The 25,137-nt window shown below is 47.8% G+C and overlaps 1 protein-coding gene across 3 annotated transcripts in view; it reads left to right on the forward strand.

Moving 5' to 3' along the window:
- LOC144102109 (DNA excision repair protein ERCC-6-like) overlaps nt 1-25,137 on the forward strand; it is a 243,715-nt gene that overhangs the window by 120,399 nt on the left and 98,179 nt on the right. For all 3 annotated transcript variants that reach the window (XM_077635397.1, XM_077635398.1, XM_077635399.1), the window contains exons 10-11: nt 5,055-5,225; nt 8,493-8,669. In XM_077635397.1, the coding sequence (XP_077491523.1) occupies nt 5,055-5,225; nt 8,493-8,669 (348 nt within the window). The remainder of the gene's footprint in view (nt 1-5,054; nt 5,226-8,492; nt 8,670-25,137) is intronic.

Here is a 25,137-nt window from a genome sequence, read left to right on the forward strand (position 1 = left end):
GAGAACGTTCACGCCTGCTGACGTAGCATGACTCAGGCTCAGGAGTAGGTATTTTCAACAAAACAGTGGCTGAAGTCGGGTACATGCGCTTGATTACGTGAGCTGCCCAGCTTAGCACGCCTGCTGACCGCAGTTCGCATGTGCGGAATCCAAGCCATCAGCAAATTCATTGCAGTCAGTCGTGTGCCACATTGTGCACGTCTGCACATATTATTTCTGATTCTGCAGGGAATGACAGCTGCGATATTGAAAGTGTAACTAGCCGCCGCGGTGGCTGAGTGGTTATGGTGCTCGGCTGCTGGCCCGAAAGACGCGGGTTCGATCACAGCCGCGGCGGTCGAATTTCGATGGAGGCGAAATTCTAGAGGCCCATGTACTGTGCGATGCCAGTGCACGTTAAAGAAGCCCAGGTGGTCGAAATTTCCGGAGCCCTTCACTACGGCGTCCCTCATAGCCTGAGTCGCTTTGGGACGTTAAACCCCCATAAACCAAACCATTGACAGTGTAAACTTTCTTGGGCCGACGGTTTTGGTGAAACCTAACGAGACATATGAACATATGTACAGTATTGTGCGTTTTTATCGTGAAGACTTTCGAAAGTGTCCCCACCTCAACCGCTGGCTCATTTGCGATGAAACTGCACACAGAGCTTGCATATTATGGTAACTTTTGTTTCCTAGCAAGTTTGACAACGGTACTTACTTAGTTGAGCCATGCATGATGCGAAAACGCAATCGTCTACGTAGAGATCGGTGAACCAAAACCCGCATACGGCGTTTTTTCGCTGAATGGCGGCAGTAGCGCCATCTGTTTTTGGCAGTCGAAAGCGTCACGACAAGGTCGCCGAGGCGAGCGTTTCGAGAAGGGCGGCCCTTTGAATATGCCGTTCCGGCCGTTTCGTCTGCTTCAACTGAAGCGCTTACAACATTTTCGGCTAATTGAGCGGAAAAAATATCAGAAAAACTGATTTAACGAGGCTTTACCTTTCAAAGAATATTGTTTGCAACGCTCGTCTCGGCGGCTTTGTCGTGACGCTTTCCACTGCCGAAAACAGATGGCGTCACTGCCGCCATTCAGCGAAAAAACGTCGTCTGCGGGCTTTGGTTCGCCGATCTCTACGTAGACGATTACGTTTACGCATCATGCACGGTTCAACTAAGTAAGTACCGTTGTCAAGCTTGCTACGATACAAAAGTTACCATAATATGCAAGCTCTGTGTGCAGTTTCACCGCAAATGAGCCAGCGGTTGAGGCGGGGAAATTTTTGAAAGTCTTCACGATAAAAACGCACAATACTGTATATGCCCCCCCCCCCCCCCCCCCCCCCCTTCCAATAAAAAAGGCCACTTACTCGGAAAAATTTCATTGAAGTGGACTTTCTCCGAAAATTGATCCTTGCGGGGGAAATAATTCCATGGCCTCATTGTAATTAGAAACATCTTCAAAAGCACAGTGTCGCAAACAACCAGCGGTACAGTCCAGGCACAGACCAGAGACAGCGTTCAGTCCAGAGCACGCACGAAGGACCGAGCGTTCGGCGCTCGAGCTTCGGAGCGTTCGGCGCTTCTCGTCGTCGTCTTCGTTGAGCGCCAGCCTCTGAAGATTCTAACGCCAGTGGCCAGTCTTACATCATATGGTTTGCTGACAAGAATTGGAGTACATACTTCATTGTGGCAGAAATTTCGCTGTCACGGTGTTTTTTGTAACAGGGTTTGACTGTATCGGCATCTACAGAACCTTCAACATACACACTCATCCTTGAAACACTCCCCCTATCTTCCACAGATTCCTAAACAAAGCGGCACCATAGCTTGGCGCCACCTTTCAGACGCACACTTTCCCAAAGGTTTACCACAAAACCTCTTCCTCGACACAAAGTGCACAGAAAATGACCAAGACAAGAGAAGATGCAGACAGGCACTAACTTCCAACTGAATTTTATTCGAAAGATTGGTCAAAATGGGTAGGAACATGAATGGGAGCAAAAAAAAAGTTGGAAAAAAAAAACAAAAAATTGCTTACTACACAAAACTTAAGTCAAGTTGTGACGCGGTCTGGGAAGACATACGAAATCTCCTTTTGTAAAAGAGCAACTGATGGTATGCTTACGTATCTGTCCTATCTATTTCCAGCACCTCTAGTATCTCTCATGTGATCGGCAGTGCTTGAAGTCTGGTGCCATCGAAGGGGGGTCTCTGGTGATTCGAGCACAGATGGGGAAGGAGATAAAAAGGGGGAGAAAGAAAGCGACTGGCAGCCCGTTTTGGCACATGGTTTTATACAAAGGTGAGAAATCATTTTTTACGCCATAGACCTGAAACAAACGATCCCCATGCTCTGTCAGCGTGCTCATTGTTGTTGTGTAGCCTTGCAGTTGGGGACCAGCTCTGGATTGACTCATGGTGCGAGGGCACGGGCTTCCCATTTTTCTGCCCTTTGTGTAGTGCTGCGAACTTTGTATTTTCCTCCGTCTAAGGTTTTAGAAAACATGGTAATGATCGTTAGTAAAAATTGCAGCGAAATTTTCAAAACAATAGAGAAGAAACGTTGCGACCATCAACGAAAATAAAAAATAAAAATGTTTGCTTGCTTCAGATTCGTGCAGTCTCTGCATTCTAGCACGGGGGGGGTCTCAGATCTCTTGCCAGTTTTGATGGGGAGGCTGGAGGGCCCCTGAGACCCCCCTGAGTTTGAGCCCTGGCGTACGGTGGCTGTTTAACTATGCATCTCTTGAAATCGGGAGCACAGTGGCCATTGCCGTCGAAGTCACAGTCGCAACAGTGAATTGCAAGAGTTTCACGCATTTTTTATGCTTCGCTTGCTGTGGCGCACCAAGCTTATAAAAAGGGGCATCATGCGAACCTGCCTTTAGAATGCCCTAAGAAAATAACCAAATATTCTTGAGGGAAATTGATCGAATGAAGTCGAGTGGCCATGTGCTTTGGCTGAGGGCATCCTCAAAAGGGATGATCAGGTGGCTGAAGAAGCCAAAACTGACAGCATCCACGCATTGCCCCACAGTCTTGTGAAGAGGGGGTGAACGTAAGCATCTTCCTTTGAGCACCCCATAAACTGCAGAAGCTTTGTAGGCTGGTGAACCCGTCGAGGAATCAAAATGTAGGTTGTCACACGCATCATGCCAACAGGTGTGTTAATTGTGTGGTGGATGTCGTCTGCATGACACCATTGTCATTGTGGCCACTCCTACCTTGGCCAGAGAGGAGGATGCTTAGGAGGGTGAGGGTTCAGGCTAGTGGGTAGTCAACATGAGGATCCATAGCGCACACAATTGAGGGGACACAACACGAGCACTCGTGCTGTGTCCCCTCAATTGTGTGCGCTATGGATCCTCATGAGGACGATGCGTAAATGACCGTCTGTGAGAGCGTGCCAACATTGTACGAAGGATGCGTGAAACTCTTGGGATTCATTGTCGCAACTGTGACTTAGAGGGCAGAGGCCGCTGTGCTCCTGATTTCGAGAGATGTACAGTTAGTGACAGTCACCGTATGCAGGCCCCCGAGAGATACCAGAGGTGCTGGAGGTAGAACGGGCAGTGACTGCGTAAGTGTGCCATCAGTTGCTCTTTCGCAAAAAGAGGCTCGGTATCTATGCCGTGACGACTTGAGTTTGGTTTTGTGTCGTAAGCCATTTTTTTATTGTTTTCTTTTTTCTGTCTACTTTTTCCTCCCTTTGATGTTCTTACCTATATCGACAATTTTTGAATAAAATAGGGTTTGAAGTAGCGCTTCTCCGTGTCTTTTCCCTTCTTCGTCATTTTCTGTGTGCTTTGTGTGAAAATGATTGCCAGTTAGCCGAAACCCTTGTGTTATAAGCCTCTTCTTCTTCTCCACACAATATCTTGGCTGCTGCCCAACACCAGCAACCCTATTCCAGTCCCTGTGGGAATGCCCCACCAACTCAGCCAGCCACCTGTCTGCCACTCTGTTGAGCACAGCTGTGCAATGGCTGATCGAGCGGGTGCACAGGATAGGGACGGCCAACTGTACTAAGGACACTGAGGATGGCGACCAACTATCAGTCCATTGGTTAAATATATGTTTTTCCTCCTCCACATCACTATATTAAATCTTGCCCCAAATCAGTACCACCTGCAGCGTGCTGTCTGGCTCAGAGGCAGTGCATTGTGTTTGTTGTGTCTGTCTGTAGGTATGCCTATCAGCTGTGAAGTCATCGTTTCCTTCCGTTTATTCATTCCTTAGCCCTCTCACATATATGGGCCTCACATATGGACAGATATTTATCCCACTATTTACCCTCCCCTTGCTTACTTAGGCTTCACCTTGTCAATAAAAATTTTATGAATGCACACATCATCATCATCAGCCCGACTGCACCCACTGCAGGGCAAAATCCTCTCCCACGTCTCTCCAATTAACCATGTCCTTTGCATGCTGCGCCCACCTTTTGCCTGCAGACTTCTTGATCTCACCCGCCCACTTAAGCTTCTGCTGCCCCCTGCTAGGCTTACTTTCTCTTTGAATCCACTCCATTACCCTTAAGGACCATCAGTTATCTTGCCTTCGCATTATATGCCCTGCCCAAGCCCATTTCTTCCTCCTGATTTTCGACTAGGATGTCATTAACCCGCGTTTGTTCCCTCACCCACTGTGCCTGCTTCCGGTCTCTTAAAGTAACAGCTATCATCTTTCTTTCCATGGCTCGCTGCTTTGTTCTTAACTTGAGCTGAACCCTTTTCGTTAGCCTCCACATTTCTGCCCCGTAGGTGTGTACCGCCAAGATGCAGCTACTTTTCACTTGAGGGATACTGGTAAACCGCCATTCATGATTGATGATGTGGCTATTCACATGTTGCAAACAACTGGAAGAATTTTGTAGTAGGAAATTTATTGTCAGTTTTGTACCTACTTTTAACGTGGTGCCCAGCCTGTATCCAGTGGATTGACCTGTGCTATCCAGGACTAGTATGGGGTATCCTGCGTCGAACTTGGCGGGCTGTGCAATGCACTGCACTGGATTCTCTCATGTGCTGCTGAAGAGTGGTTGTGGTCGACATCTCCTGTCCCTCCCAGGAGTCCCTGGTGAAGCAGATGATCCGGGCGAATGGGGTGCTGGTCACCTCGTATGCCTGTGTTGCCAAGCTGTCAGGGCCACTGCACAAGCACGACTGGCACTACGTGATCCTCGACGAGGGCCACAAGATCCGCAATCCCGACGCCCAGACCACCCTGGCCTGCAAGCAGGTATTGTCCCCTCTTTTAGAGCGAAGGGCTCACCTTGCACTGGGGGCGAAGTAGTAGTATTAGTAGTAGTAGTAGTAGTAGTAGTAGCAGCAGTAGTAGTAGTGGTAGTAGTAGTAGTAGTAGCAGTGGCAGTAAAGGACTTTTATTCAAATGAGAATCAAGCATGTCAACAGCGTGGGAGACTCCTCAGCGCTGTTGTTTCACCCCTTCATCTCCCAGTCAGTCAAGGTAGGGTATGACGGAGAGCTGACTCGTAAGCAGCAGGACAGTACAGGAAGAGGGCTTGGGTCAACAGCAGTAGAGAAATAGGCGGGAGGGGGTTATGAGTGCGCTAATTTGGAGTGTCGTTTGGACAGCGCAGCGAGCTAAGAAAAGAATAATGATAGGAGTAACATTAAGAGACGGGAAGAGGGTGGAGCGGGTGAGGGACCAAACGCGGGTTAATGACTTCCTAGTCGAAATCAAGAGGAAGAAATGCGCTTGGGCAGGGCATGTGATGCGAAGGCAAGACAACCGCTGGTCCTTAAGGGTAACGGAGTGGATTCCAGGAAAAGGCAAGCGTAGCAGGGGGCGGCAGAAGGTTAGGTGGGCGGATGAGATTAGGAAGTTCTCAGCTAACAAACGACTGGGTTAATTGGAGAGACATGGGAGAGGCCTTCTTACCCTGCAGTGAGTGTAGTCAGGGTGGTTATGAGGGTGATGATGATGATGAAACCTAGCTGGAGGACGTTTGTGAAGTGGCATCCTTTAACATCCCAGGCGTACCACCGCAACTTTATTGAATATTGTTGCAGGGCCCCTTTGGAGGGATGCTAAGGAGAAGTTTGTCGACAGGGTGCCGCATTATAATTATGTAGAGACCACTGCCTCTGAAAACGGAGCTTTCATAATCTAGAAAATGACAAAAAATGAAATACAGGTGTCGCCATCACAGGTTCCGGGATACGGCTCTGTGACCCTTTTTAAGACCGAGATGTCGTATCTTGGAACGGTTTTGCTCATTGTGTGTGGTCTTGCTTCGGCGCATGCCTTGTTTTCTCTTATATGTGCTGGCTTCTCAGCGAATGAAGGGAGATGTAGTTTCCACATAACTGCAGCGTAAAAAATTACGAGCACAAAAAAGGGGAGAAACACATACGACACGGACAAAAGCTGCACTCACAACTGATTTTATTTCGCCAGGAATGGGAAATATAAAGGTTCCGCCGCGGAGGCACGCGCAGCAAGTACACGTACCTCGATCACAAAAACAAAAAAAAAAACCAAAAAACCAAATCTAAAAAACTAAAAACAAAACTTTATCACACCGTGAAACCCATCTTATCGCCTGGCAGAGAAAAGGTCACATTCCGCTTTATACAGATGAACAGAAGTATCGCTTACGCAAAAAACGCCCTTTTTCTTTATATGGTAAGCTTCCAGTAGTTCACGTGCAGTTTGATCTTTGCTTTTGCCTAGAATCCTTGCACCTTCAAAATGCGGCGAACAATCCTGACAAGACCTGCAAAGTTTAACTAAATTAACATCTTCATCTCTCTCTAAATTTCTTTCATGCTCCCTCAATCGATCGTTGACACATCTGCCAGACTGGCCGACATAGGCTTTTCCGCATGACAGCGGAATTTCATAGACCACTCCTGCCTGGCACTCTACATGGGGCTTAGTATGCTTTTTCCCGCAGCCAGTTTTTGTTGCCTCCTTACCGGAGATGCGAGGGCATAGTTGGCCGAGCTTTTTTGGAGCTGAAAAAACCAGCGGCACCCCAAACCTGTTCGCTACTTTCTTCAAGTTATGCGAGACTGTGTGCAGGTAGGGGGCTACTTCCGGACGCACAGTGCGCTCAACTTCCCTTGTCTTCGAGGACGTCGCCTTTTTCTTCACCTTTTTCAGGAGGGTTTCCGCAACAGCCGTCACGAGTCCAATACTCTTTCCAATTGGCCGTCAAAGCTGGTCTGCATTTCATGTTCGCACGATTTATCTAGTGCAGATTCTAGGCATAAGTTCACAGTGCTTCTTTTAATTATTTTAGAGTGCGCAGAATCATATGGCAAAAGACGTTTCTGCACACGTGGAGAGTACCGCCAACACACGTAATCCCCCCCGAACTTTAAACGAATATCCAAAAACTGTAGAAAATTATCGTTTGGCACTTCGCAAGTGAAGGTCAGTCCCTTTCCATGGTGTTTAAAAACGTCTAAAATCTTATCAACAATAGCGCAGTAGTGTAAAGGGCTCTGCTTGTCTGCTTTCTCTTGAGAGGGAAGTGTGTCATATCTTGCTTGAAGGGAAATGTTTCAAGTCTTTTCAGAGGGATTTAAATTATCCATTTCATGAAGTTTTGAATTTTGTGAACGCCTTTGCGGTCTCCAGGGGAATTGGTGAGATCATGAGAGGCAGTAAATGCACATGTTGTTATACGTGCCAGTGTTAAGTTTTTTGCATGTTTGAACCACCAAGTATTGAGATGGGAAAAATTGTTTGATGCACCGCAGAGTCGGAGTAACACGGACAACTGAGCTAGTTGGTACATCATTTTAAAACTTTCGAAAGCGCTGCTACGGGGGACATCGCTTGTCCTTTGTTTTCTTTCTCTTGGTGTCCCCCGTAGCAGCCCTTTTGAAAGTTTTAAAACTGCAGAGTCGCTTTATTGTTGGGCTTACGCATTTGACCCACTGCCATATAACACCTCATTCTTGGCTAGTGGGTGCATACTTGAATTGGTGAAAAAATAGCGCATGTGTCCCGTCTTCGTTCTTTCTTATGGATTGCATGGTTTGGCACTATTTTTTCACCAACCCTGCCATACGTCTTCTCTGACACTGAGGACAGTTTCACCCGAGTGGAAGTCAATCCTTTGGCTGTTCTCTGTTTGTTCAGCAGAAAAAAAGGCACATTTATTGCTGAGACAACTGGATCTAAAACGTGGAAATTTATTATTTTTTTTTCATGGGTTGGAAGCAACAATGACATCATGACTGAAAAAATAACTCCATGACCACCGTGGGGAAGTGAATGGTGGTGCAACCTTGCTTGAGCTCGCTGCCGTGTTTGACCTTGTCTAGCTTATACCGTAACATTGCTGAAAGTGGTCTCTGCCATCATCATGCCTCTTCTCAGAGTCCACCCTGTTGCCCATAACAGCCATCGGTTATCCTCCTTTGCATTGCACGGCCCGTTTCTTCCCCTTGATTTGATCTAGGACCTCCCCTTCATCAGAGAATGGTAATCTGCATTCTGTCTGTGGCTCACCAGAGGTGTTGTGTGCAGTTTCGCACCACCCATCGGCTGATCCTGTCGGGGTCCCCAATCCAGAACAGCCTGCGGGAGCTGTGGTCCCTGCTGGACTTTGTCTTCCCTGGCAAGCTGGGCACCCTGCCCGTCTTCATGCAGGAGTTTGCCGTCCCCATCACCCAGGGGGGATACGCCAATGCTTCCGAGGTTCAGGCAAGTCAGTGCCTGCTGTTCCTGCACAATCTGCCGTATACAATGCAGTGAGGCTAGCTGTGGAAACGTGTGGCATCCCTTGCAGGGCCCTCCAACCCTCGGTGAACAATGCCGCCACAGGAGTTTCAGTAGCACTGGGCTTTCAGAACAGCCGGGACATGCTCAATTTCAAAAAAGTAGGAACGAGTAAGAAAGACTGGTGAAGAAAGTCAAGAGAAATGATTTAAAAGTTGGCAGTTAATGAAGTTTGAAGTTTATTTTTCTTGAAATACATGAAACATGCATGTATACCCTGATTAATCCTACAGAAAGAGGTCCCAAAGCAATGTGCTGTAATTTGGACCTCTTGTAATAAAATCAATAACCTAATGACAATTGTGAGCAACAGCAGTCATGACAGCAATGAATTTAGGCATATATGAGGTAACTATTACGACATATTTGAGTAAAAATACATATTGAAGCATGAAAGAGATACGTACAACCAATAGCGGAAATGCAATGCATCAAGTAAACAAACAAAAAAACTTACTGAAAGCATAGCACATTAGCAGTAAAAATCAAAACATCAAGTTGGCGTTTAAAAAAAAGACAATAAAGATGCAGCTAGTATTTAATATCACAGGGTAATGAACTCCAGACGTTCATGAATGAAAATTCAATTGTTTTGATTCCAAAGTTGGTGTGAACTTTCGGTAGTAAAAAATTATTCTGACATGAAAGGCGCATAAAATTTGGGTTCTCATGTACAGTAGAACCCCGCTGTTACGTTCCTCACTGCTGCGTTTTCCCGGCTGTTACGTCGTTTTTGTCCGGTCCCGGCATAGCTCCCATAGGATCCAATGTATTGGGTACCCCGCTGTTACGTTGTAGCTGTGAAAACGTTCCCGCATGATACGTCGCAACCTGGCACCCCGAACCCAGCCGGGCAACGCGCGCCAACCGCCATTTTGACGAGTCTTGGCCAGGCTTGGCTACAAAATTGGCTACAAGAGCATGGCCTCCGAGATCACCCCCTTGCACGCGGGTGGGTAATCTCGGAGGCCATAAAAAGCCTCACGCGAGTTGGAGAGATTGCCACTAGATGGCCACTGCCTTGTCAGCCGAAGCGAGTAAAACCCGCGGGCCCGCAGCAATCCAGTCTTTCTTGTTTGTGCGGTTCAACCCATCCGAGTCGTCCGTGACCTTCCGTAAACAGCTATGCTGCCTACGCCTCGTCAGGCCTCGCTAATCCTGTCTTTCTTGTTTGTGCGGTTCAACCCATCCGAGTCGTCCATGTCTTTCCGTCAACACCTACGCTGCCTACGCCTCGTCGGGCCTCGCTAACACCGCGAGCGATTTGTCGTCCTTTGATGGCGTCACGCAAGCGCAAGGCGCTTTCCCTTAAGGAAAAGCTGGATGTTCTCAACGCAGTTGACAGGCAGCCATCGTGGACAGCAGTGAGCGCGTCAACTGCACAGCACTGCTTCACGCGGTGTGGCTTTCGCATGGACGGCAGAGAGGAAACTGCCACGGAAGCTGAAGAGATGGAAGCAGCCTCTCATGATCAAGAGCTGTGTGAAGCTTTGAATGCGCTGGGTGCCACGGGAGTCACGTATGACGACTACGTCGCCGTAGATGCTGCTGTCGTGACGTCCGAGTGTCAGAGTATCGCCAGATCGTTGCAGACTCGGTCGCGAGTGAAGCCTCAGACTGTGATGACGACGAGGAGCATGAGCCGCATGATTCCGGGGAGTTGGCGGACCCGAGCTTTGGAGAAGCCGTCGCGGCTCTGGACCTCCTCCGCAGGTACGTCGCACCTCAAAGCGACGCTGAGAGCAATGCGGCTTTTTAGGCCATCGAGAAACGCGTGGTGTTTTCCAGCGAGCGGAAAAAACGGCAATCAACCATTCTCGATTTTTTTAAGACCTAAGCTCACTTGATGTCGAAATAAATTGTTTCAAGGCAAAGCTGTACTGTTTTCATTAATTTTCGGACCTTTCCTCACTGTTGCATTTTCCCGGCTGTTACGTTTTTTTTTCGCGGTCCGGTGAAAAACGTATGAACGGGATTCCACTGTAATTGGTTACAGCGTGAAAAAACAAGGACAAAGCAAGACATGACACGACGAGCGCTGACTCTGGAACTTTATTAGGAAGAAAGGCATTGCAGGTATCTTACCTTGCATACCTGCACGTCAGAAGAAAACAAGAAAGCGAGATACACGGGATTAAAACAACTCTCAAGTGATATGCCGGCAAAGATGCATGAATTCGTTCTCGTGCAACATAATCGAAATCTTACTAACGCACTGCTAACCCAGTTTTTCAATGCGGAATGCTTCCACAATTTCGCGAGATGTCTGATCTCAGTGCCTGTTGACAACACGTGTGTCTTGCAGTCTCGCTTCACTTTACATTCTCGGCAGTGCTCGACCAATTTTGACCTGTAGCCAATTTCCATGGACTTCTCATTTTCCTGCTAAATCGAACCTCGATATAGTGAACACGGATATTACGAATTATTGTCTATATTGAACTCTTAAATATTTTTGACTAATTCTTTCAATTTCTACTTTATATATCGAACGTGGTTGGCCATGAAGTGCATATATCAAACTCCCCAGCTCCAAACTCTGCCAGTTGGGATGGCAAGCGGCAGGCTTCGCCGTACTGCACAATAGACTGGTGGTGATGCGGCAAGCGTTCGCGCCAAGGTTTGCACTTTTATCTCGCACTTGCCAACAGCGGTGTGCAGGGTTGCAGTTCGGCAGTCAGCACGCGTTCACGCCTCTGGCATGCGTCGACAGCGCCATGGAGGCAGCAGCGCAGGTGGTGAAAACGGCGATAGCTTTCACTATGACGGACCGCTTTCCACGCGACACGGTTGTGATGCGGGGAAGCCACCGTAGCCTGCGCTTAATCTGCGCTTTTTGTGCTCTGCGGGAAAGCCAACCTAATTGGCTCTCGATTTTTTGCGGCCTTTGGAGTAGCTGCGAGTGCCTTCGAAACGCCTCCAAAACCTGGAAAAATGTCTCTCCGTTTCTCTAGTAAGGATTGCCAGAATTGCTGTTCCTTCAATCACTAAATTGCATCGCTGTTGTATGCGTTTCTGATGAAATTTTATATTACGAATTTTGGCTATAGCAAACTATTTGAAGATTTATTACTTGTTCGCTATAATGAGGCTTCACTGTAGTGCAGATTCAAACACCGGCTGGTTTGTCCTACATACACCCTGTTGCAAGGTACCGGAATGACATACACGATGCCAACCTTGCACTGAACTTACGAGGGGTGTTCATTGAAGATCTCCCATGACCCACTTGTACTTATTGCAGGATGCTGAAACCTTGCAGGTGTAATGACATCTCTCTCTCTAGGTAACGTGCCAGTTTGCAAATGTGAATTAATAATGGTCTGCTTTTTACTGGTGCTGAGATCGTGCAAGGTGTGGTAGTGGACCCAGTGGAATGCAGAGCAGTCATCAAGTTCCTTTACTCCATGGCAGATGTTGGAAGAAATGAAAAAGCTTTATGGCAAGGATTCCACATTGTATGATGTGGTCATTGGACTTCCGTGGAAACTGCTCCAGTTGTAGGGCAGCCCCACTTCGCTGTCGATGAAAGCAGCCATTTTAGAATAGGCATTCAAAATTAGTATGGGGCCTGTGAAGAAAATCCTTCAAGACAATCTTGATATGCATAAGGCATCAGCTCGTGGATTCCCCGGCTGTTTTGACGATGTTCTGTGGAAACCAGGGGGTCTTTTTCAACAACTGGTTACACAGAATGAAAACTGTGATCAGGAGACGAAAGTGCAGTCGATGCAATGGAAGCATCAGGACTCGCTGCCTCCAGCACTTGCCTAACCATCCGCTGACAAGGTCACGCTCACAGTCTTTTGGGACCAGCACACTGGTACCACAATTACTGGGGCATGCTATTGGCACAAAGAAGACCAAGTGCAGGGCGGAGGCAAGGCAGTGCCCCAGTTCACAACTTGCATGTTGCCCAGATGGAAGCATGCTTCCTGCAGGTTTGAAATTCTTCCACAACCCCCTTATTCATCCGATCTCGCACCATTGGACTTGCAGCTGTTTCCAACAATTAAGTCATTTTTGCATAAAGAAATAGAAGTGTGTGCAAACCACTATGCCAGGTATCGCTGCTCTTAGTCTGAAGGAAGAAATGCTTGTTGAAAATAGGCGTGTATGTTCAGTGCAAGGTTGGTGTCATGTATCTCATTCTGGTACCTTGCAACAGGACAAACCAGCCAGTGTTTGAATGTGGCACTTGCGGGAACATGACAAGTCCATGGAAAACGTAGAAAATTGGTTGAGCACTGTCGAGAATGTAAAGTGATGCGAGATTGCTCACCAAAATTGCAAGGCACGCACATTATCTACAGGCACTGAGCATCTTGCCAAGTTGTGGAAGCTTCAGGCATAGAAAAATTGGGAGAGCAATGCGTTATTGAGCCTCAATTGTGCTGCATGAGAAGGAAGGAAACTTATGGCTTGTGTCATTCAGTTTCTGCTGTAATTTTATCATTTGCATGCTTGTGAGACGTGTACAGCTTGCAGCTTATAGACCTTATTCATCATATTTGGCAGGCAACAGGAGGCTCCCGCATGGCAACCATGTCCTTGGGTGCCACATTTTTGCGAGGTTCGAAACTAAAATCTCCAACTGAGGGCTGCCTGCAGACTTTGGGTGCTGACAAAAGTTCCCTCCACCACGCCTTACGGTGGGACAATAGGATGCATGGGGACCGCCATCTTGTTGCGTGCCGTGGCTGCCTGCGTAGGGATGCTGCGCATTTTACATCATGTGTAGGCCAACACCTATCTGTGACATGAGCGAGATGCGGTGGTGCTGCTGTCTCCGGCTGGGAAGATGGGGGTAAAAAAACTTGCCAGGTGAAAAGTAGGCTTCAAGCCCAAAGGAACACATGGAAGTGAAAGTTTTCAAAGCAGTTTTCTGATTTCACAGTGCAGCTAAGATGTCATCCCTTTGGTAAGAATAACCAAGGTCATCCTAGAACAGATTCTGAAAGTGTCAAGTGTCATTTATAAGGCTATGTGTTTTTAAGACACGTACGCATAAGAGTTGACTCCTGGCTAGGGGCACGTAACGGAAGCGAAGCCGATCGAAACGCATGTAAGCAAAACTTCCAGAAATAGTTTTATCATTTCACAGTTTGTTAACAATTGGCGAGTGCTTTGAAGAATGTGCAAAAAGTATGCTATGTCAGTTTGAAGCTATCTTTTTAAAACGTCACAATAAATGTGTGTTGTGAAGGCGGCTGACATACCCCCAAAAGGCGCTCTATGCGCTGGGTGTTTACCCGAATCGTGGAAGCCTCTCTTGTAGTCTGACGTACTGCCATGTGCGCGGCACCTGCTCACTGGTATAGTCATTGGAATTGGACAGCCTGGCAGCATTACCTGAAGAAGCAGTTCTCAAATGCCATGGCAAGCGTACGAAAGAGGACCATGCACTGCAGCAGACGACGCTGCAGACCCTTTGGCTTCGACGCCTGCCAGGGCCATTAATGTGTGTAATCATCTGCTACGCTAGCACGGTTCATTTATCCTGCGGTTTGAGGACTGTCCTCAATGTTGAGCGGCAATAGGTGCAAGGGAATGAAGCATGCGCAGCAGAAATGCCAAGACCAGATTGAGAAGCTTGCGCGATTCTAGGAAACATTTACCGGACAGAGCTCCTTTTGGGTGTACATCTGGCTTCACATGACACATTTATCATGGCGTTTTACAAAGACAACTTCGAAATGACGTAACACGCTTAGTCGCACTCTTTTTCAAAGCACTTGCTAAATGTTGACCAACGACAACATTCATGGGTACTCTGAGAAACGCAAAAAATATTTCTGAAAGCACTGCTTACACGTGTTTCAAGGAGTCGCGCTCCTGCCCCATACCTGTAGCTGGGAATCACCCCCCACCTGCACGTAGTGCAGCATTTTAAAAATACATCGCCTTCGGAATGACGGTTCATACTTTCAGAACCTGCTGTAGGATGAATGCTTGTTCTTCCCGAAGGGATGACATCATAGGTGAACTGCGAAATCAGAAAACTGCATTTAAAACTTTTCCTCCCATGTATTCCTACGGTTGCTATGACTAGTTTACACCCCCAGTCGGATCTGCCTGCCGCGAACCCCTAGCTTTGTGTGTAAACATTGGTTGGTCTATACACAATGCCTTATGACCTCGATTGTACCAAAAGCTTGGAAAACGCTAACATCATCTTAATCGCTAAGGAACGAGACATCAATGACTTGAAAGATTACAGACAGATCAGCTTGCTGTTTTTTGCCTGCATGGTGCTTACTAAAGTAATCGCTAATAGAGGCGGGACAACCTTAGATCTTAGGCCACCTCAGCCTAGCTCTAATTGCGATCGTCAGGCCGACTACGGACCTGGCTCTAATTATGATCATTGTGCAAACTATGGACTGCGCCAGATTTTTTCCCGTGTTGAGTTCTCACAAGCATTCGACACTTCGGACCCGCACAGGTCTTTACTTCAGGTCCACCGCTCCCATTCGCAGCAACTGCAACGCCCGTCCACTCCACCCTTACCTGGCTCTCGCTCAGAAAACTAACCAATGCAGCTCCCAGAGGTGACGCTGCAATGACGACCCGGCCTGAAAATCCTCTCCTGGCCCTCACTCCTCGCTGCAACCTTCTAGATATCTGCATGGATTGTACACCAGTTACCGCTCTGATTGACATTGGTGCCCAAATTTCTGTCTTGAGCCCCTCCTTTCGCTGTCGTATGAAGAAGGTTGTGGCACCCACCATTTCCTCAGCCGTTCGTATCACCGAAGGAAATGCTTGTTCCCGTTGTTGGAATGTGCACTGCGCGTGTTTGCATTGCCGGTTGTACTACACCTGTCCTGTTCACTGTCCTCGACCATTGCCCCACGATGTGATCGTTGGCATCGACTCTTTAACGACCCATGCAGCGCTAATTTATTGCGCCACTAGCCTTCTTCGTTTGGACCTGCCACTCTGCTCTGAATGCGCTGATTCCAAGCCGCCCTGCTTACGTGCTGCTGAATTTACTTGCCTGCTGCTTGACACTGCAGTCTATGTTCCAATGTCCCCGTTTGGCCCCGTTCCTGATGGTGCCTACGTCACTTACCCAATCAAGGACGTTGTCCTTCGGTGTAATGTCATCCTTCTACACATCGTCCTGGCGGTCACCGGCAACCGCACCTACCTTCCGATTTTCAACTTCAACCTCTCTACCCAAGTCTTACCCTGTGGCATCGCACTCGCTGAACTGTTTCCTTTGGCCGAATGCACAGTTTTTGAGCCTCAGCCTGGTCTGCATGACCTGCCCCGCTTGGCCGCTTCACGTCCAGACCCTACCTTCTGCAATGAACGTGGTGGATTTGCCACCTTACCACGCCAGCGCCCTCTGCACCCTTTTAATTTCCTACTGTGACATCTTCGATTTTGGAAATGGTCCTCTTGGCCAAACTACTGTCGTGATCCATATGCCAGCCCCATCCACAGAAGGCCCTATCATGTCTCCCTTCCTGAGCACCATGTCATCCAGACAGAGGTGGATAAGATGCTGGTGAACAACTTTGTTGATCCTTCTAGCTCCCCTGTGGTGTCAGTCAAAAAGAAAGATGGCAGTTGGCGCTTCTGTGTAGACTATCACCATCTTAATGACGTCTATCCTCTTCCGAGAATTGATGACGCCCTTGACTGCCTATACGGTGCCAGCTATTTTTCTTCTATTGATCTCCGTTCAGCCTACTGGCAAATTGCTGTTGACGAACAGGATCATGAGAAGACTGCCTTTGTCACCCCTGATGGCCTGTACCAATTCAAAGTCATGCCTTTCGGCCTCTGCATCGCATCTGCCACTTTCGAGCACATGGTGACTCCCTCCTGCATCGATTCAAATGGACGACGTGCTTGTGCTACCTGGAGGACGTCGTTTTCTCCCCCACTTTCGAAAGCCACCTACACCATCTTTCTACTATCTTTTCCGTCTTCCGCCGCGCCGACCTCCAACTCAACTCCAAGAAGTGCAGCTTCGGCCAGCGCCAAATCAATGTCTTCGGCCACTTGGTCGATGCATCTGGTGTCAAGCCCGACCCTGACAAAGTTCGTGCCGTCTGCGAGTTGCCCACCCCCCGTTCCTCGAGCGATGGGCGCAGTTTCCTCGGGCTCTGCTCGTATTTCCGCCGGTTTGTCCCGAACTTCGCCGACACAACCCGTCCCCTTACCTCCATCCTGAAGAAAGATGTGCCTTTCTCCTGGGGCCTTGACGAAGCTAGCGCCTTCACCGCACTTGTTGCGGCCCTCACTGCTCCACCTGTGCTGGCCCATTTCCACCCTTCTGCGCCTACAGAACTTCGCATAGATGCCAGTGGCCATGGTATTGGCGCCATCCTTGCCCAGCTCCGGCACGAGCACTACCGTGTTATTGCCTACACCAGCTGCCTGCTATCTCCTTCTGAACGTGAGGCGCTAACGAAATTCTCCCCTTATGTTTTTGGGAGGCCCTTCTGGATAGTTACGGAACACAGTGTCTTGTGTTGACTGTCCTCTCTTAAAGACACTATAGGCCGTCTATGTCGCTGGGCTGTGCGCTTGCAGGAATACACATTTACTGTCACCTACAAGTCCAGCGAGCTGCACCAAAACACTTGACTGTTTGTCCCGCCATTCTGTCGATCCTCCTGATTCCCACAAACATGATGCCGACGATTGTGTTTTGTTCGCCTTGGACTTTCTGCACATCGGTGACGAACAGCTCTGTGGTCCATCTCTGTGCCCTATAATCAACCGCCTCCGCAGCCACCCTTCCGATCAGGCTCTGAGCCTGTTCGGGCTGCAGCACCATACTCTGTACCAACACAATATGCACCCAGATGGTGCTGACCTCTTGCTCGTCATCCCGACCCAACTCCGCTAAACTGTACTTGCCCAACTTCATGACACTCCTACTGCAGAGCACCTCGGCATGTCACGCATGTATGACAGTGTGCTCAGGCGGTTTTTTTGGCCAGACTTTTGTCGCTCTGTCCATGGCTGTGTTGCTGCTTGTGATCGTAAGCACCGGAGAACACCCCCGCTTCCGCCTGGTGGCCAGCTTCAGCCCATCGACATTCCGACTGACCCATTTTTCCATGTTTGTCTCGCCCTTCTTGGGCCTTTTCTCACATCAACTTCCAGGAACAAGTGAATTGCCGTTGCGACTGATTGCACTACCCAGTACACTATACAGTAAAGTCTCGGTGATACGAATCTGACCGGGCCACGAAAAATTCGTATCATCCGAAATGTTGAATCAACAAAATGATCAAAATTTGTATGGAGAAGCATGAAAAATGCATTCGCACACCTGTTTGCGTCTGGCGGGATTTATTCACTGCTGTGCGGCCACAGCTCGCTACTCTTGGTGCGTACTGCGCAATTAGCGATCACTTTTTGGCGGCGTGCTGGCCACGCACTGCCGCTCAGTGCATGTGTGCATACAGCACGATTAGCAATTGCAACTTTGGCGACATGCGGGCCGCGCGCTGCCTCTCAGGTACGCAGCGCGCGCGTGCTGCGTACCGTGCAGTTAGTGATCGCGATTTTGGTGATGTGTGGGCTGCACACCGCTGCTCAGCGCATGCGCTGCTTACTGCGCGGTTAGCGATCACGTCATCACGTCTTTGGCAGCATGCGGGCTGCGCACCGCCGCTCAGTGCGCGCGGTGGTTAGAGCACGGTTAACGATCGCGATGTCGGCGATGTGAGGGCCGCGCTTAGTGCTTAAGGGTGCGGTCGCGGCTCGCATGTTCATATCGTCCGTGGAGGCGAAGGAGAGAGTTCTTTTTTTTTATGTGCCTTCTGACTGCTGCCTGTCACACCTGCTACTGAGCTAGCCCTGCTGAGCTGCCTTGCTAGATCGCTCAGGAGATAAACTCCAAAGCATGATCAACGACAGGCAGAGCAGAACGGTGGATCTATAAGTTAATATGCAGGAAACCAGGGTAATGTTCAGCAGTCTCGCAAGGGAGCAGCAGTTTACATTTGGTAGCGAGGCCCTGGAAGTGGTAAGGGAATACGTCTACTCAGGGCAGGTAGCGGCCACAGATCCAGATGATGAGAGGGAAATACCTATAAGGTTCAATAAAACTTGTTGCTGGGCGAGTTGGTGACGCATACTTGAAAAAAAAAAAAAAAGATGTAGAGCAAAAGAGACGAGCACGGGAGGGAGACATGACAAGGACGAACGCTGCTAACAACTGGCTTTATTTTCCGTAACAGATTTCAATATATACGTGTACACATCGCATGCGCACATGACACTAGGGCGGCTCTGGGCTTCTTGACAGAAGAAGAAAAAAGAAAAAAGGGGAAAAATTTAATACATATCTACAATCGAAGAAAGAACGAGTACCAAAAATGTATCATCTGCGAAAAAGGGGAAGGGAGGGGGGCAAACAGGCAATGAAGATGAACCTACAGAGAAAAAACGAAAGAGATAAACAGGCACGCACGAAAGAGGAGGTGTGATTCTTACAGAAACCTTTCCAGAAAAGCTCGCTCGGAGGAGAACAAACTTATTGACGCGTCGCTGATGCAATCACTCGATTTTTTGTTAACGTAGAAAGCCTCCACCAAAATTCTGGCTTTTGTACTTGCGCTCCTGCCCAGAATCTTTGCCTCTCTAAAGCGGGGCTCGCACTTGCACGTCAGAACATGCGAAACTAAATTCGCGAGCTTATCTTGTAGTATTAAGTTTTGAGCATGATCTCTTAAACGGTCGTTGGGAGTGGTCTACATCATTCCCCTGTCCTGTTGAAAATGCTATATAGGGCAGACGGGGCGCTGTCTCAGCGACCGTTTAAGGGAGCATGCTCAAAACTTAATACTACAAGATAAGCTCGCGAATTTAGTTTCGCATGTTCTGATGTGCAAGTGCGAGCCCCGCTTTAAAGAAGCAAAGATTCTGTGTAGGAGCGCAAGTACAAAAGCCAGAGTTTTGCTGGAGGCTTTCTACATAAACAAAAAATCGAGTGATTGCATCAGCGACGCGTCAATAAGTTTGTTCTCCTCTGAGCGCGCTTCTCTGATACATTTTTGGTACTCGTTCTTTCTTCGATTGTAGATATGTAATCAATTTTTCCCCTTTTTTCTTTTTTCTTTTTTTGTCAAGAAGCCCAGAGCTGCCCTAGTGTCATGTGCACATGCGATGTGTACACGTATATATTGACATCTGTTACGGAAAATAAAGCCAGTTGTTAGTAGCGTTCGTCCTTGTCATGTCTCACTCCCGTGCTTGTCTTTTTTGCGCTACATCTTTTTTTTTCAAATACCTATAAGAATATGAATGAGGTAGAGCACGTTTGGCTGGTTGTCTCAGATCATTTTATCAATACCTCTCCGGAGAAAAGTATACAACAGCTGTATTTTACAGGAACAGCTGAGACCATTTATAACGTAACCGCTTATAATGCGAGACCGCATTGTATGCGGCTGTTTGTGAGAAGCGCTTTCATCATCATCATCATCATCATCATCATTATTGAACCCTTAAAGATCCCGTCTGGGACATTACATAAGGGGGGGGGGGGGAAGACAGTGATGTGAAACGGTCACACAAAGGCATGTAAGCATAAAAAAAGCATAACAAGAATAACAAGAATAACAAGTTTGACGTGAAATTAGCGTCAGGTGATTCAAATAGAACAGAATATACATGGCAAAGCAGTAGTATATAAATTACACATTAAAAAGTACGGAAATTAAATAAGTGGGAAAACACTTGTGGGGGGGGGGGGGGGGGGGGTGTCACAATAACACAAGCAGTTCAAATTGCACGCAGAGCATCGCGAGGGAAGTAGCTATAGTTGGATCAAGTGGTCTGTTATTAGCTGCCTAAATCTGGTGGGATTAGTTTCGATGACAACGGTTTCAGGAAGATAGTTCCATTCCTCTATGGCGATGGGAAGGAAAGATTTGTTGAAAGCGTTGGATGAACCATGCAACCGCTGAATGCTGAGGGAGTTGAATAATCGGCGAGATGAGCGTAAGGGAGTGGATAACAAAGTCTGGCGTAGTGCGGGGAAGTTAAAGTATAGTTTGTGGAAAAGACAAAGAATTGATACTTTTCTGCGGAATGCTAATGGTTCAAGGCCGAGAGACGATTTTAGGTTGGTAACGCTGTGTCGAGACGAATACTGCGACGTTATGAAGCGCGCTGCCCGATTCTGGATAGCTTCGAGCAGTTGTATTAAGTAGACCTGGTGAGGGTTCCATATTGCTGAGGCATATTCTGTTTTAGCGCGAATGAATGTTTCGTATGCTTGTTGTCTGATTGGTGCAGGGGACATTGATAGTGATCTTCGGATAAAGCCAAGAGCTCTGGAAGTGCTTGCGCAAAGTTTGATAATGTGATCTGACCATGTTAATTTGTTCGTTATTTCGACGCCAAGGTACCTGTAAGAATTCGTTACTGACAGCGCCACAGAGTTCAGGGAGTACTGGAAATTAGTAATGGAACGTTTGCGTGATATGTGCATGCATTTACATTTCGAAATATTAAGCTGCATGAGCCAGTCGGAGCACCATTTCTGTATTTTATTTAGGTCGTCCTGTAATAATTCCTGGTCAGTGTTATCAGATATGCGGCGATAAATGACGCAATCATCTGCAAAAAGACGGACAGATGACGAGATTCCAGATGGCAGGTCGTTGATGAAGATTAGGAAGAGCAGCGGAGCAAGGACGGAACCCTGGGGTACACCGGAGATAACTACGGTAGTTGCAGATACGTGATTAGCGATGACGGTGAACTGCGAGCGATTAGTCAAGAAGCAGTGAATCCAGGAAAAGACTAGAGGGTCGAGTGGCAGGCATGCGAGTTTACAGATGAGACGTTGGTGAGGAACGCGATCAAATGCTTTAGAGAAATCTAGGTAAATGGCGTCTGTTTGAAATAAAGAATCTAGACTTAGATGAAGACAAGTTGTGAATTCGAAGAGTTGTGTTTCACATGAGAAGCCTGCCCTGAAACCATGCTGTTTGGGAAAGAAAAAAGAGTTTTTATCGAGGTGATCTGCAATATTGGAGTACAGTATATGCTCAAAGAGTTTACACGAGATGCATGTTAATGAAATAGGACGATAATTCGAGGGGTCAGAGTGGTCACCGGTCTTAAAAACGGGCACAACTTTGCTTGTTTTCCAATCGTCCGGAATTTGGCCGGTCTTTAGGGATTGGTCGAAAATGAGCTGTAGGATTTGGCTAGACAATTCTTTGGTTCCTTTGAGGATTTTGGCAGGTATGTTGTCGGGTCCTGGGGAAGTAGACGGCTTGAGATTTTCGATGAGCTTAGAAATTCCCTCAGATGTGATGGTAACAGGTAGCATTGAATCAAAATTAAGTTGCGGTAAAGTAGTCCTGTTGTCTGGTGGTTCGTGGGTGAAGACTGAGGTGAAGTAGGAATTCATAGTATCAGAGCGTTCTGAAAGCGGAACGTGTGTGCCATCTTGTCTTCTCAAAGAAATGTTGTATGAGCTGTTTTTGTTGGGCGTTATCAGATTCCAGAATTTCTTTGGGTTAGTGCGCATTATGTCTAGGAGATCATGATTGTAGAATTTTCTTTTAGACGACCGTAATAACTGGGTGTATTCGCGAAGACTGGCGAAGTATTTGTTCCATTTGACAGATGATGTAGAATTTTTGGCATTACGGAAGAGGCGTTTTTTCTTCCGCGATAATTTGCGCAAGGCATTCGAAAACCAAGGCTTAGTGGCGTCGCCGCGGATGCATATGAGTGGTACGTAAGCGTCAATGAGCGACAAAAGTTTGTGCTTAAAAAGGCAGCAGTTTTCATTAACGGATCTCGTAGACATGGATAGGAGGAAAGCAGCGAAAAATTGATCGAGGTCGGAGTTCACACTCGCTAAGTCGGCATTACGATAATCGCGGATGTATTTGACGGATGGTTGGTGGGCGGAAATTTCAATGGTTAGGTCGAAAAACAAGAGACTGTGATCACTGAGTCCACTAGATAGCGAAAGTGATTGGATTAATTCTGGACTGGAGACAAGAATGAGGTCAAGGATGTTAGAGCCCCGTGTTGGCTCATGAACTGCTTGGAAGAGGTTGAATGTAAGGACGAGTTCAAGGAAGTCTTTAGATTGGCGAGACGATGCTGTTAAAGCTTCCCAGTCGATATCCGGGTAGTTGAAATCGCCACAGAGTATAAAATTGGCGTTGGGAAGTCGAGAATGCAGGTCTTGAAGCACACAGTGAAGGTCCGTAATGAAAGATTGATCTGTGTCAGGTGCTCGATAGCATGCAATTACTAGGTTGGTACGAGACGGAAGACAGATTTTAAGACATATTATTTCGCTGCGGCAATTAATTTTGACTAGAGCGGATGGAATGTTAGATTTGACAAGAGCAAGAATGCCCCCTCCCCTGCGACCTATTCTATCTCGCCTGTAGAAATGAAAGGACCGGTTGTCTTGCAGCAGTTCTGCGTCTTGAATATCAGGTGTTAGCCAAGATTCGGTAAATACCGCAATGTCAGTGTTATGATCTTCAAGGACGGTTTCAACTATTTCTTTTTTTGGCAGGTAACTGCGTATGTTGGTCATCAGGACAGAAGCTTTCTGATAAGTTGTGGTAGGACGCAAGCGTTTGGATGGTTGAACCTGCTGTAAAAACGGGACACATGGCGCCTTGGCTAATCGCTATGGTTTAAGTTCTACAATGGAATCCGTTTCAGCGTTGAAAGTGAACTGCCTTTTGCCGATAAGTAACTTGTCGAAGCGGATCTTAAATGAGGCGTTGCTTTGTTGGCCGTAAGAAAAAAGTTTTTTCCTCGCTTGTCGAACTTTTGCGGAGTAGTCCTCACGAACTGAGAATGAGGTATCTTTAAGTTTATGCCCTGCAACAAGAATTCTTGATTTATCTTTAAAGTGTGCCAGTTCAACAATTATTGGGCGGTTTTTGTCTGTTTGGAAACGGCCCAGTCGGTGCGCGCGTTCGATGTCTTGGCTATCAATAGTAATGTCTAGGTGTTCGGAGCAGAAAGAAATAATATGTGCTTCAGACTGTGCCCAACTTTCGCTGGGCTCATCCTGAAGACCGAGAAACAATAAGTTCGAGCGGCGCAAGTGGTTTTCAGCGTCGTCGCACTTGTTTGTTAATGCTTTTACGTTTGAAGTAAGTCTGGCCAAGTCGGTGTTATTTACAGATGCAGCAACATTTTCCGGATTAGATTCGACTGTTTTTTCCAGTGTTTCGACCCGCGCTGAAAGACGGCGGACCGAGTCTTCAATGTTTGTTTGAGCAGAACGGATCAAGGCAAGCTCTGCAATTACAGTGCTCTGAGAGGATTCAATGCGTGATATGGCTTCGGAAATTGATTCTAGAGACGGCGGAGCTTTGCTTTTGGTCGGGCCTGGGTTCAATTCGACGTCCCCAGATAACATGAGCAGAAGACAAGTCAGGTGGACGTTGAGGCAGAAGGGGCAAGCAATATACAGCAACCTTTTGCAACAGTCAATGGTGTCAATGGGGCACGACACCACTAGCAAGAACGGGTCACTAGAGCGGCAGGAAGCGGCACAGGGTGGATAACTAACCTGCAGTAGGTGAAGAAAGGGCGATTGCATGACGAGTTCCGATGCGGTGGCGTGCCCCAAATAGCCCCAGCAATACAGCGGCTTATGTAGGTGGCGGGTTCCGGTGTTCGTGCCCGGTTGCCAGATGACGGGCTGGTCCACCGCTGCAAGCAGCGGATGCAGGTCAGGGTGGTCGTTGTCGAAGAAGTCGTTGTCGGCAGGCAGCCAGGAGGACTCGGTAGCGTCATGCGTCGCGAAAAAGCCTGAGCTTTCGGCGCTGATACTTGAAGTGGCGGGAAGCCATATCAGGATAGCCTGCAGTACGTGAAGAAAGGGCGATTGCATGAAGAGTTCCGATGCGGTGGCGTTTACAGCGCAAATGCGCAGACTGCCACCTTAGTGATTTTCCGATAGAGTTCAATGTATTGGCGTACCGCTTCATACGCAGCAGCGCTTAACCAAAGACCGTGTATAGTGTGGTTTCTTGAAAGCCTGATGGCCTGTGATGACCGTTGTCAGTGGGGTTCAACGCAGGGCTTAAGCAGGAGACGATAGAAAAAAAGCACTAAAGCAGGCGTTTTTCCTCTCACTCTCCGAAGCGCCTCCATTGGGCACACTCATTGAAAAAAACTGGGAAGCACGTGATGGCATGGCCAGGCGAGCATGCTGGAGCAGCGGCCGCATGGCATGACGCTGCAAGCGCTGCTCATACCACACGCGCGTGTGACAGCGTCTTGTCACACCTGAGCCCATGAGCACGATGTGTGTCGTCGCGTGTAGCGAAAAGTTGACAACGTAGGCAAGTCAGCTGACAACGTGAGCAAGTCTACCAGCCTCGGCTGTCTTCAGTTCCAATGGCGTCTGCGC

This window comes from Amblyomma americanum, chromosome 8 (genome assembly GCF_052857255.1).
Source record: "Amblyomma americanum isolate KBUSLIRL-KWMA chromosome 8, ASM5285725v1, whole genome shotgun sequence".
Lineage (NCBI taxonomy): Eukaryota > Metazoa > Arthropoda > Arachnida > Ixodida > Ixodidae > Amblyomma > Amblyomma americanum.